The sequence below is a fragment of the Crocuta crocuta genome, unplaced genomic scaffold (genome assembly GCF_008692635.1).
Source record: "Crocuta crocuta isolate KB4526 unplaced genomic scaffold, BGI_CrCroc_1.0 scaffold425, whole genome shotgun sequence".
Lineage (NCBI taxonomy): Eukaryota > Metazoa > Chordata > Mammalia > Carnivora > Hyaenidae > Crocuta > Crocuta crocuta.
Window position 1 is genome coordinate 1030044 of NW_027531909.1, and position 12764 is coordinate 1042807.

The 12764-nt window shown below is 38.5% G+C and overlaps 1 protein-coding gene across 3 annotated transcripts in view; it reads left to right on the top strand.

Annotated features, from left to right (window-relative positions):
* The window catches only part of FOCAD (focadhesin), a 377756-nt gene that overhangs the window by 167622 nt on the left and 197370 nt on the right, over nucleotides 1–12764 (top strand). For all 3 annotated transcript variants that reach the window (XM_077774673.1, XM_077774670.1, XM_077774671.1), the window contains exon 11: nucleotides 2193–2450. In XM_077774673.1, the coding sequence (XP_077630799.1) occupies nucleotides 2193–2450 (258 nt within the window). The remainder of the gene's footprint in view (nucleotides 1–2192; nucleotides 2451–12764) is intronic.

Here is a 12764-nt window from a genome sequence, read left to right on the forward strand (position 1 = left end):
CCCTTTAAAAAAATAATTGAGAGGGGCGCCTGGGTGGCTTAGTCGGTTAAGCATCCGACTTTCGCTTAAGTCATGATCTCACGGTTCGTGGGTTCAAGCCCCGCGTCAGGCTCTGTGCTGACTGCCAGCTTGGAGCCTGAAGCCTGTTTCAGTCTGTGACTCCCTCTCTCTCTGACCCTCCCCTGCTCACTCTCTCTCTCTCTCTCTCTCTCTCTCCTAGAAATAAATAAAACATAAAAAAAAAATTTTTTTTTAAATAATTGAGAGCATTCCAGGGACATTATCTGTATCTTGTATATTCATATCAGAGATCTTTTCATAGCAATAAAGATAGCTTCTCAATTTGTTTTTACAGTGGGATTTACTTTTAAATGTTGTCTCTGCTCTAAAGCATATACCTGAGATAATTGAACACCTGAGTCTCACAAAATTTTTATGGGACTGTCACAGCAGCACTGCACATAATAGCCAAAAAGTGGAAACTGCCCAATGTCCATTAATTGACGAATGGATAAAAATGTGGTATATCCATACAATGGAATATTATTTGACAGTGAAAAGAAATGGAGCATTGATACAAGCTATAACCTGGAGGAACCTTGAAAACATACTGTGTGGAAGGAGCCAGCCACCAGAAAATACATATTGTGTGGTTCTTATTATATGAAATAGCCAGAATGGAAACAAAGTAAATTAATTAGTGGTTGCCAGGGGTTGTGAGGGTGGCGTTGGGGGAATGAGGAGTGACGTAATGGGTATGGGGTTTCCTTTTGGGTGATGAAAGTTAGTGGTGGTGATGGTTCCACTACTCCATAAATTACTAAAATTCACTGAATTTTAAACTTTATTTGTATGTTTTGAGAGAGAGTGTGAGAAGGGCAGGGGCAGAGGGAAAGGGAGAGAGAGAATCTTAAGCAGGCTCCACGCCCAGTGCAGAGCCCGATGTGGGGCTTGATCCCATGACCATGAGATCATGACCTCTGCTGAAACCAAGAGTTGGACACTGAACAGACTGAGCCACCCAGGCGCCCCAAGAAAGCTGTTATTTAAAAAAATTTCAGAGGTGCCTGGCTGGCTCAGTCAGAAGAACATGTGACACCATTTCCAGGTCAAAAAACTTGTATAAAGCTTAATTTTTACTTCCCATTCTTTTAATTGTTACCTATATCCATATAAATTAGTTTCTAAGAACTAGACCATTAGATTCTAGAGATTTTGAATTTGTTGCATCACATTCTAAACGAATTCCTTAAAAAAAATTTTTTTCTGGTTTTATTATTTTATCTTTGAGAGAGACTGACAGACTGAGCATGAGCAGAGGAGGGAGACCGAATGTGAAGCAGCCTCCAGGCTCTGAGTTGTCAGCATAGAGCCTGATGCGGAGCTCGAACTCACAAGCCGTGACATCATGACCTGAGCTGTAGTCAGACGCTCAACTGCCTGAGCCACCCAGGCACCCCTATAATGAATTGAATTATCTTATTAGCAGGCAATATGTAATGCTTTTCCTTAGCCATTTGGGCACACTGCTCACGCTGGCAGAGTTCGGTCTATTCTCTGTCCCTGACTGCACTGCATCTTTTCTGTGAGGAGCCATTTCTCAGATTGACTTCATCAATAACATCATCTTTGGGTATCATTTCAGTATAGAGCTGTCAGGAGCTATTCAGTTATTCATATTCTCAGGTTCCAACTGAACCACTCTGTTCCTATCAACATACTGTCTGTGACAAAAATGAACTGTCCTCAATCTAAGTCTGCCACCCGCCCAGGGTTGCCTCTCACTGAAGCTGGAGCTGGGCAGATAACAATGACTTTTTTTTTTTTCCTTTACATCTTCCCTCTCACTGGTAAATACTTTTTTAGTGATAATGAGTTCTCTTCAAACTCGGTTGCCTCTGGATCTTGTGTATTGATCCTTTTTTTCCCCCTGCCTTACCTGGGAGTGAATGGTGAATGGGAGGAAAGGTTGAAAAAATCTGTTCTAGAGTTCCATCTAACAACTGTGTTCTTTTTGCATAATCCTGTTAGCTCAGATATACGGTGAGAAGTTTTTGGCAGGCATCAAAAATTTCGTATTTTGTTGGAAGGATTGATTTATTACAGTGAACTATAAAAAAATAAATGAATATATTTCTGACAGGTATACTTCCCTCATGTAGTCATGCCTTTTTTCTGTTTATTTTTTTCAGCTCTCCTACAAGCTTGCATTCCCCATAACCAGCATGTATGGATCAATATTTACAGCCTGGAGGATCCTCGAAGCAATGAGAGAAAAGTCTGCTGCAAGTGACTGGTTGTTTTCCATAGAGTCCTTGCTCCCTATAACCACAGTAATCCCTGTGCATGTGTTTCTTCTGCTGGCTTACCTCCTTGTTGAAGATCAAGGACAGAATCTTCGCCAAATACTGAAGGTCACTACAAAATTAGCCCAAGCAGATTCCTCTCAGGTAAAGTAAGCAAATAATGGAGCAGTAACGGGAAGTAAAGCTTTATTGTTGAAATTGTAGATTATTCTTAGTTTGTGGATGATTCTTATCATTTTTACATTATGGGTTGATTCCTTTTTTAGGCTATCTTCATCTTCCCATTTGGTTCTTTTTTGGCCTTACACGGAGTTGATAATATACTTAATGATGCAGATGTTTCCTTCACGAAAGCACACTTTACGCTGAAATCTACACATGGTGCTATTTGTGGTATTGCTGTCTATTGGTAGATTTGGTAATTTGTTACACTTTTGTTAACTCTTGCAGCCTGGTCCCAGATGAATATCCCTTAGTTCTAATATTGATCTTTTAAAGTGGATGCAGATTAATCAATTTAGGATAAAGGTACCTATGTAGTAGGCATTAATCTCTTTTTAACTTTTAGCAATTTGATGCTGTCTTCATTCAGCCCCTTAATAAACTAAAAAATACTGGGTCCTTGCTATCTGTGGTAATAATGATCACCATGGTGGGATATGGGGGTAAACAACGATTCTTCCTATCTGCACAGACCTTGGAGTGTAATTAACAGTAATGTCTAGTGTTAGACATTAATAAGACTCCCTTCCCCCTTTTGAAACTAACCTTATTCTTGGTAAAGCAGTCTAATTTTTTCTCATTGGATAGCCTTTCAAGAATTAATTTCCTCCGAAGGGAAGGGTTTCCTACCATATATGTGGTATTTTTATTATTCTGTGTATTATTATGTGTGCTTATGCTTCTTTTCAAACGAGGTGAAGGAAAAGTTCATCTCTCTCTGGAAAATTTGTGTTCCTACAGGAAACAATTCAGTTGGTAGAGGCAGTATAAATGTGTTTAAGATGTGAAATTAATGTATTTGGATTCTTTTTATTCCCAACTTGTTATGCTCCTTCCTTTTAGTCAAGTAAAGGACCACTAAAATTGATCACAAAAAGTTTTCCTTCGGACTAGACTTCTTGTGGTCTGATTTTCCAAGTGGATCTGTGATGCATTTTGATGCATCTTCTTCCTCAGTGAGTTTTCACCCTTGTCTCTCACCTGGCTCCTTTGGTGCCTGCATTTTCCATCGGGATTTATAGCTTTAAGACTGCGGAGTTAAGTAGTCTGAAGGGAAGTTGGCTTTCTCAGTACTGTTTTAGAGTTAACTAGACACAGATGATGTTAAAATAATCAGAAAGTTGCCCAAAGACACAACAATAAATTGACACTTGAAAAAAAAAAATAGGAAACTCTTCCCCCCTCCCCCTATCTAGGAATGCTCTCAGTAGTTACTAATAATCCTCATAGTTTTCTTACCCAGACATCATGAGATTTAATTTGCAGAAGACACAAGCTCAGGTTAGGCAGCACTGGGTAGAAGTTAAGTGCCTTTTACATTCGTGGAGGGAATGTTCTGGGGAGATATCCAAGAATGAGCATCCTGTGTAAATTCCCATGGAAGGCTTGAAAGTTTTAAATGCATCAATTTAGTTTAGAGAGAGGTTTTTATATCATAGCCTGTGCTTATAACAAGCGAGAGTACCATCTATTTCTTAAATGAGTTGTTTTTTTCTGGGAATAGACTTTGATAGATTACTGTGCTTTTTGGTTATGTTTATAAATAGCTCCTGTCTTTCTGATACTGAGTAATGTTAAATTCCTACGTTTTGATATATGTCATTCAGGCTGCCTGCAGAGATGCCTGAATGAGAATTGAAGCACATGGCTTCTTGGCTCATGTACAGTGATGTCCAGTTGGCCTCATTCTTTCTTTCTCAGAGAGCTTTTTACCACCTCTATGATTTGTTCAGGACCTGTTTTCATCTTGTGTGAAATCATTGGTAGTGAATATTCAAAATGGACTCTACCAAGTTAATTAAGGATGATGTGGACTATAGGCCTAAATGAGGACATTTTCTGAACTTTACAGTTTTATTTTTACTTATTTTTTAGAGACAGACAATGAATGAGGGCATGAGCAGGGGGAGAAGGACAGAGGGAGAAGGAGAATCTCCCTTAGCACATGCTTAGCATGGAGCCAGATGCAGGACTTGAGCCCGTGAGTGTTGACCTGAGCCGAAATCAATAGCTGGGTGCTCAACTGACTGAGCCACCTAGGTGCCCCTGAGCATTATAGTTCTTAAAAAGGGCAATATCAGGGGCGCCTGGGTGGCTTAGTTGGTTAAGCGTCCGACTTTCGCTTAGGTCATGATCTCACGGTTCATGGGTTCGAGCCCCGCATCGGGCTCTGTGCTGACTGCCAGCTCAGAGCCTGGAGCCTATTTCGGAGTCTGTGTCTCCCTCTCTTTCTGACCCCCCCCTGCCCCCGCTGTCTCTCTCTCTCTCCTACAAATAAATAAAACATTAAAAAAAAAAAAAGGCAATATCAAATCATATTTTGAACCCTTAGCTAATGATTGGCCAGTCTGTGTAACATGACTGTGGACAGTTTGGAAATGTCTCAGGCTGATAGAACTTCCTTAAGAAGAGGTTAATAACTCTGAATCAACAGGGCAGCTTCAGGTAAATGCTGTGTGTTTACCTGAGACTCTCTGAACCGACCCCCAAGATGGTTTTCTGACCCTTTTGTCCTCTGAGAAGAAAAGACTGCTATTGAGTTCTTAAAACCTTCCCTATCTATTAGCTTAGCTATATTATATTAATTATGTTACTAGCTAATTATTATAATATGTGCTATAATTTTTTGTACTATATATTTAATATACTAGATTATGTATTTGTATTAATATAAAGCATAANTTAACCGACTAAGCCACCCAGGCTCCCCTAGATATATTATTAATTATAGCTTTTCCATTTATGGAATGGAGATTTTCCATCTGATCTTGTAGAATAATAAGGTGTTGGAGGAAGCTATTTTCCCACATAGCAGTATGATTATATAAAAGCCTTAATGGAATTCTTAGGTCCTTCATAGTAGATCTTCTCAGTATATGTAGGGAGGACACCTGAGAAAAGATTATAGTCTCTTTTGGAAATGAAGGCTACTGTTAGTGGTTTTATTTGTTTGTTTGTTTTAGAGAGAGGACACAAGTGAGTGAGGGCAGAGAGAGAGGGAGAGAGAAGGAGAGAAGTGGGGCTCACCCTAAGTGGGGCTAGAACTCACTCGATGTGGGACTCGAACTCATGAACTGTGAGATCATAACCTAAGCTTAAGTCAGATGCTTAACAAGTGAGCCACGCAGGCACCTGTTCATGGTTTTAAAACTTGAGAAAATGTGTTTTCTTCCTATGTTTCTTGTTTTTTTTTTTTTTAATGCTTATTTATTTTTGAGAGAGAGAAATAGAGTGTGAGCAAGGGAGGGAGAGGAAGACACAGAATCTGAAGCAGGCTCCAGGCTCTAAGCTGTCAGCACAGAGCCCGACGCGGGGCTCGAACTCGCAAATCAGGAGATCATGACCTGAGCCCACATCAGACACTTAGTTAGGTGTCCCTCTTCCTATATTTCTGTGTATATCAAGAGATTATGGCAAGATTACATAGGTATCTGAATTGAACATTAGCCACAAAGATTAATAATTTGTAGGTAGGCCAAGATGGCTTAAAATGAAATCATCTAGCTTAGTGTCTCAATTTCAGTGGTATAACTCTAAATACTACGTGTAGAGTACATCAGCTTCTTTTTGACTGATTGATGGAATATGCCACCAAGGAAAAGTTTATGAACCTTGACTTCAGAGAACTACATATTTCTCTTCCTTAAAACCTACCTTCATTGAGGAGCTTAGCAAATTAAGTTTTGTCAAACTCCCTGCCTCTCTCAAACCCTTGTACTTGCTTTTCTCTTTGGTTTGAAGCAGAGATAGAGTTGTGGGGTTTTTTGTTTTGTTTTGTTTTCATTTTGGGGTCTTTTTTTTACTTGCATTTTACAACTCTGGGGTCTTTTATTTCCTTTTTACATTTTGGTTGTTAAGTCTAGTTAAAGGTCGTGCTTATTTGGAACAGTTGCATTCTTTGATAATTTAATTTTATCCTTTGTAATGTGTTCAGGGCTTAATTTTTTCCATTTGTGTAAGTGTACACACTTTGGAGCCATTTGAAATCACTTATGTGGCTAGGTTCATGGCCCATGACTTGCTGGTCTTTCAAAAGTCATATATTATCAAATCATAAAAAAGCTGACTTTCAGGGCAGAATCCTGTGATGGTTCCACTCTGGGTCATAAGCCATATTTTAACATGGAAAATGAATAGGAAATGTGTGAAATTTAATGGTCTGTAAGTTACTGCTGTGAGAAAAGAAGAAAATATATTCTATTAAAGAACTTGCACAAAGAGTCTTTGGACACTTTGCACTCTGTTCTATTGTCACTGAGTTCTATGAATTGCTACCCCCTGAAGTCAGTCTGCCTTCTGTGTTCTTCACACCAGCAAAAAGAAGCCGGAATGTACAGTACTTTTAATAAAGAGCTTTACGGATAAGAAGTGCTGTACTACCATTCCCTTGTAGCCATAGCATCGATTACCCCCAGAGCAAAATTGGGTTGAGGCTGTCAACATGAAACAATTAGACAAAGAGAAACACAGACCAAAATTCAAGGTCAGATATCTATCCCATGCTGTGCTAATATGCTTATTTCTTCTTTATAAACCCCACTTAGCTATTTGTGGAATAAACATGTTTTTAACTGGCATTTGAACCCTTTAAAATTTTTCTATTTTTTTTCCCACAAAGCCTAGAATTTTTACTCAGCATGGAGTTCTGTATCCATTTCTTGCTTTCCCTGAATGTTCATGTTGGGCAGAATTTCTTTTGAGGAGTCTATGGATTGTAAATTGCTTCGAAATCTCACTGAAGGAACAGTTTGTGATTTTCAGCTCAATATCACGGTGGTATTCACTAGTGCTGATATACTGGACACAGAAACACTTGGTATCTGTTACTGAGCACTGAGTATCAGCAAGGAGAGGGGCTGGGGTTTGAAGAGGCTGAGGCCCTGCACTGCATTGGGCTTAGTGGAATCTGTCTGCTCTCAGGTAAATACCAGGTAACAATAGTTCTGTCTTCTCTTAAAACCCTCTAAGGGAACTACCTGCTTGAGATGGTCTTCTAAGTGTTGGTGAAGAACTCAGAGGAGGATCAGATTTTGTGGAACCTTTGAATTTCAAAACAGGCATGAGGAATTCTCAAGGGGAAAACTCACTGAAGTCCACTCATGCCAGAATAAGAAAATCTTATTTTAAAGAATGGATAGGGAAGGGAGAAGGTGGTATTGGTCTCCTACCTACTTGTTTCATGGCTGCTCAAAAGTGAAGTTTCCAGTTGATGTCCTTTACCATTCATTCTCCCCCCTCCTACTTTATTTATTTATTTATTCACTTATTTTGAGAGAGAGATGGAGAGAGAGAGAGAGAGAGAGAGAGAGAGAGAGAATCCCAAGCAGACTCCATGCTGTAAGCACAGAACCCAGTGTGGGGCTTGAACTCATAAACTGTGAGATCATGACCTGAGCTGAAATCAAGAGTTGGACGCTTAACTGACTAAACCCCCCCAGGGCCCCCTACTGTTCATTCTTTAGTTCTTCCATAGTCAGCCCTTCAAATAAGAGGAGAGTCTTATTTAAGAAAACATTGCTTTACATCTATGGGAGCAGCCCATGCAAGTTCCTTACAAGTGCCTTAGCACTGATTCATATATATAAATGGAAAACAAGGGCTCATCAGACTTTGAGAAAATTTAACAGCATAATCTGTTTCCAGAAGAAAGAGAAGTCAGGGAGCAGAAGAGAAGGTTGAAACAGTTGAAGTCCTACAAGATGTTGTAAAGCTATCTTATACAGAACTAGTGCTGTGACAAAGAAGAAATTCAATGACAAGAGATTTTTTAGAAATTAAAAATGCAATTGCCCCAGTACATAAATGGAGACAGGCTTAGTGATTTACAGAATATTCAAATAAATATTTCAGAATATAGAGCAAAAAAATAGAAAAGAAAAAGAATATTGAAAAAGTTAAAACATTGATGGTCAATATTGAGAACTCTACTGTTTTTCTGTAGACATTCTTGTTGGAGGGAACTGAGAAAATGAGGAGAGAAACTTAAAACCTGACAGAGAACTATTTCCTGAGCTTAAAAAAAACAAGCAAACAAACAAACAAAAAAACCCAAGATGCAAAAAAGAAAAGAACAAGAAAAACAAAAAACCTCAAAAAAAAACAAAACAAAACCCCACAAAACACAAGGATATAGATTGTTAGGACCTTCTGCAAGCCAAGCAGCATATGTAAGAATAGACCAATACCTAAATTTATCCCCAGATCTTAAAGGATAAAGAGAAAGCCATGAGAGATTTTTAGAGAAGAATGAGGAAAAGAAAAAGTAGTAAGACTGATTTTCAGTTTCTTACCAGCAGCCCACTGGGTGTTAGAATACCCAACACACGGGGAGTATCACCCTCCAGTTTCTTGGGGAAAATCACTCCACATCTCGATTGTTTCCCTTATTCTACCTTTTATTACTGATGGTAATAAAGGCTTTTTCAGATGTGTAAGAATTCAAGAACGTTTCTTGCTTACTGATTTTATTAGGGGGGAGAAAACCCCTCAAGGACCTGCTCCAGCAAAACTGAAAATGAATCCAGGAAAAGTCCAGACAAGAAACGTTGAATGGTGATCAAAATATCCAGTAACCCTTATAGATAACTTAGAATAATTATTTACATAGATTATGAAAAAATAACTACCTGGCACTAAAGTCCAAGCTTTAAAACATGGTGAGGGTAGAGAGTGGGAATGTGATAGTGTGAAGAGGTGAGAATGTGATGAGGGAGTTTTTTGGGGAAAAACTGAATAGTTCTTGATGTTAGTAGAAAAATAATTTGAAATATGTACTTAAGCGCTTATTAGTAACAATTAGTGATTTATAATTTCTAAATAATATAACAAAATTCCAAATATGCCGGTTATCATTATTACTGAGTCAATTTAATTACCTTAAAAAAATTCATATACTGAGACACACCTTGAAACAGGTGATACAGGTTGAAAATAGATGGTAAAAGGGCTCCTGGGTGGCTCGTTTGGTTAAGTGTCCAACTCTTGATTTCAGCATAAGTCTTCATCTCCCAGTCATGAGTTCAAGCCCCATGTTGGACTTCATGCTGGGTGTAGAGCTAACTTAAAAAAAAATTTAAAAAGGAAAATAAATGGTAAAAATTAAAAGCTAGGTAAATCGATAAGAAGATAGAAGATTATCATGCAAGCAGATAATCAGAATCCAAGGTAAAAATTCTCACCCAGGACAAAGGGTATTTTATACTGACCTAGGTAGAAGTCCAAGTCAGATATGTAGAAGCCATTGAAGTTTAGAATCGGAAAAATATGTCTGATGTTAGTTTTACTAGAGTTCTGGAGATTCTGGTCATTGTTCATTCAAGAAAGAGAAAGAAAACTTACATAGGCACTATAAAGGAACAAGCCAAAGCTTCTTAGAAGAAGCAAGAGGATTATGCTTAAAGCTGTTGCTTTGAGAATGGATAGGAGAGTTCAAGACAGTGGGTAGATATAACATCAGTGAACAAAACCATTGATTTTCTTTCTTAAAAAAAAAAAAACCCAATAGGGGCACCTGGGTGGCTCAGTCGGTTAAGCATCCAACTTGGGCTCAGGTTATGATCTTACAGTTCGTGGGTTCGAGCCCCACATCAGGCTCTGTGCTGACAGCTAGCTCAGAGCCTGGAGCCTGTCTTCGGATTCTGTGACTCCGTCTCTCTGCCCCTCCCCTGCTCACGCTGTCTCTCTCTCTCTCTCTCAGAAATAAATTAAAAAAAAAAATTTTTTAATAAATTTTAAAAACCCAATAAATTAAAAAAGAACACTGGCAGTGTATGGGAAAGATATAATTTATAAGCAGCATAGAAACTATAACTCGCAATACTAGCAATATATAAAAACAGTTTGCTATAATTACAAAACTTTGCCAAAACACATACAATGGCTTCTGGTATGATGCTTTAGATGTGGAATTTACATTATAAATATTTATCATTGATTGAAATTTAATGACCTTATGATTGCAAGACATTTAGTTTTGTTTTTTCCGTTAATTACCTTTAATTGTTATATGGGTTCTGATTCATTACCATAAATTCACTGCAGAAAGGTACTCAATTAATCGATTTCCTGTATAGTGCCAAAGGTCCAAAAGTGAAGTGTTTGTCACGTTTGCCAGTTTGATTGAAGTCTGAGTTCTGTTGAATAAATCAGTTCTAGACCTTTTGATAACCTGGCTGATGCTATGGAATAAATTCTTCTATTTTCCAGTGCCAAATAGTTTAAAATATAGTCTACTCATCAGAAGGTATATTATCTTCTCCAAAAAATAGCCAATAAAAATAGCTAACACTTACATATACTTATTACATGCCAGTCACTATTTTAATCACTTTATTTGCATATATTAACTAACTTACAAACAGCTCTTTGAGTTTGCTACCACTGCTGTTTTAGGAATTGAGGCACCAAGTTTGATTTATTTCTGCCAAATCACACAGCTAGTAATTGGCAAAGTCAGGATTTTTCTTTTTGTGGTTTTTTTTTATTTTTTTGTGTTTTATTTATTTCTGAGAGAGAAAGAGAGACAGTATGAGCAGGGGAGGGTCAGAGAGAGAGGGATACCCAGAATCTGAAGCAGGCTCCAGGCTCTGAGCAGTGAGCACAGAGCCTGACACGGGGCTCGACCCCACAAACAGTGAGATCATGACCTGAGCTGAAGTCGGACGTTTAACCAACTGAGCCACCGAGGCACCCCAGCAATGTCAGGATTTGAACCCAATACATCTGGTCCCAGAGTCTGTGTTGTTACCTGGTGTTTTGCACTGTCTCTGTACAACTTTTACTTAAATTATTAAAATTTTTTTGAAAGAGTAAACAAGGTTTATTAGCTTTACATTTTTTAAAAGTGTTTTTAATATTTATTTATATCTGAAGGAAAGAAGTACTGGAGCATGAGTGGGGAGGGGCAGAAAGAGTGGGAGACACAAAATTAAAAGCAGGCTTTGTCAGCACAGAGCCCAATGTGGGACTCAAACTCACAAACCATGAGATCATGACCTGAGCAGAAGTTGGACACCCAATGTACTGAGCCACCCAAGCGCCCCTAACTTTACATTTTTAAGATTGGCCTGCTCGGCTCTAGAGAGGATTAAAGGGTAAGAGAAGAACCTCAGCGTTTGTTTGAAATCTGGCTGGATCTTCAGTCTAGTGTGAGTACGTTTGTCTCTATTCCAGTTTCCACTGGCCCTTCCAGAAATAGGTAAATCGCATTTAGCCAGATATTTATGCCTAAATAGAACACCTATGCACTGTCCTAACTCCTGAAAGCTCCTATCCAAGGAGAGATTGAGAACATCCAAGTGAATCAGCACATCAGCAAGCATGGTTGTAGTTGGAATTACTGCTGTCTGGTCAAAAAGTATACTTTTTTGTTTGTAGTGATCAGGACTGGGAGATTCTGAAATCTAATCAAAGTCAGGAATATTAGTGAACAAAAGTAGGTTATTTTATTTTGAAAAATAAAGTTTATAAATGTTGAAGAAAATTATACATTGGTTGTTAGGTTTGAAACATTTAAAATATGTGGCAAGATATGTAGTTGTTGGGTTTTTTTGCTTTTGTTTTTGTTTTTTTATGTAGGCTCCACACTGGGTGTGGGCCTTGATCTTATGACCTTGAGATCAAGACCTGAGCTGAGATCAAGAGTCAGATATTGAGTATCATCCTCCTTGAGTATCATTGTTGGGGAAACAGTGGAATAAAGAAGTTTCTGGAGGTACTGGAGTAGTTTTTATTTTGTGAACCAGATTCTCTAGCTGTAATGTATCTTATTAATTCAGGGGGTCAGTCAGTTAAGTGTCTGACTTCAGCTCAGGTCATGATCTCATGGTTCATGGTATCCAGCCCCGCATCCAGCTGTGTGCTGACAGCTCGGAACCTGGAGCCTGCTTCGGATTCTGTCTCCCTGTCTCTCTGCCCCTCCCCTTCTTGTGAGCCTGCTTGTGTTCTCTCTCTCTCTCTCTCTCTCTCTCTCTCTCTCAAAAATAAAAAACATCAAAAAATATATATCTTGTATTTTAGAAGTGATTTTTTTGTTGTTGGGGAGTGAAAGAAAGTCACTGACACTAGTCACAATTGTAGCTACTGTCTGAAAGCTGTAATTGAAAGGACTGGCCATGATTTGGTGAGAAAGGTTTATTCTAGAATTATTAAAGTAGGACTGCTGTGTTAGTTCCCTTACCAGTCTTGAGACTTATTCTGTCTGTTTGTCTTTACAACACACTGTAATTTCTTTTTTTT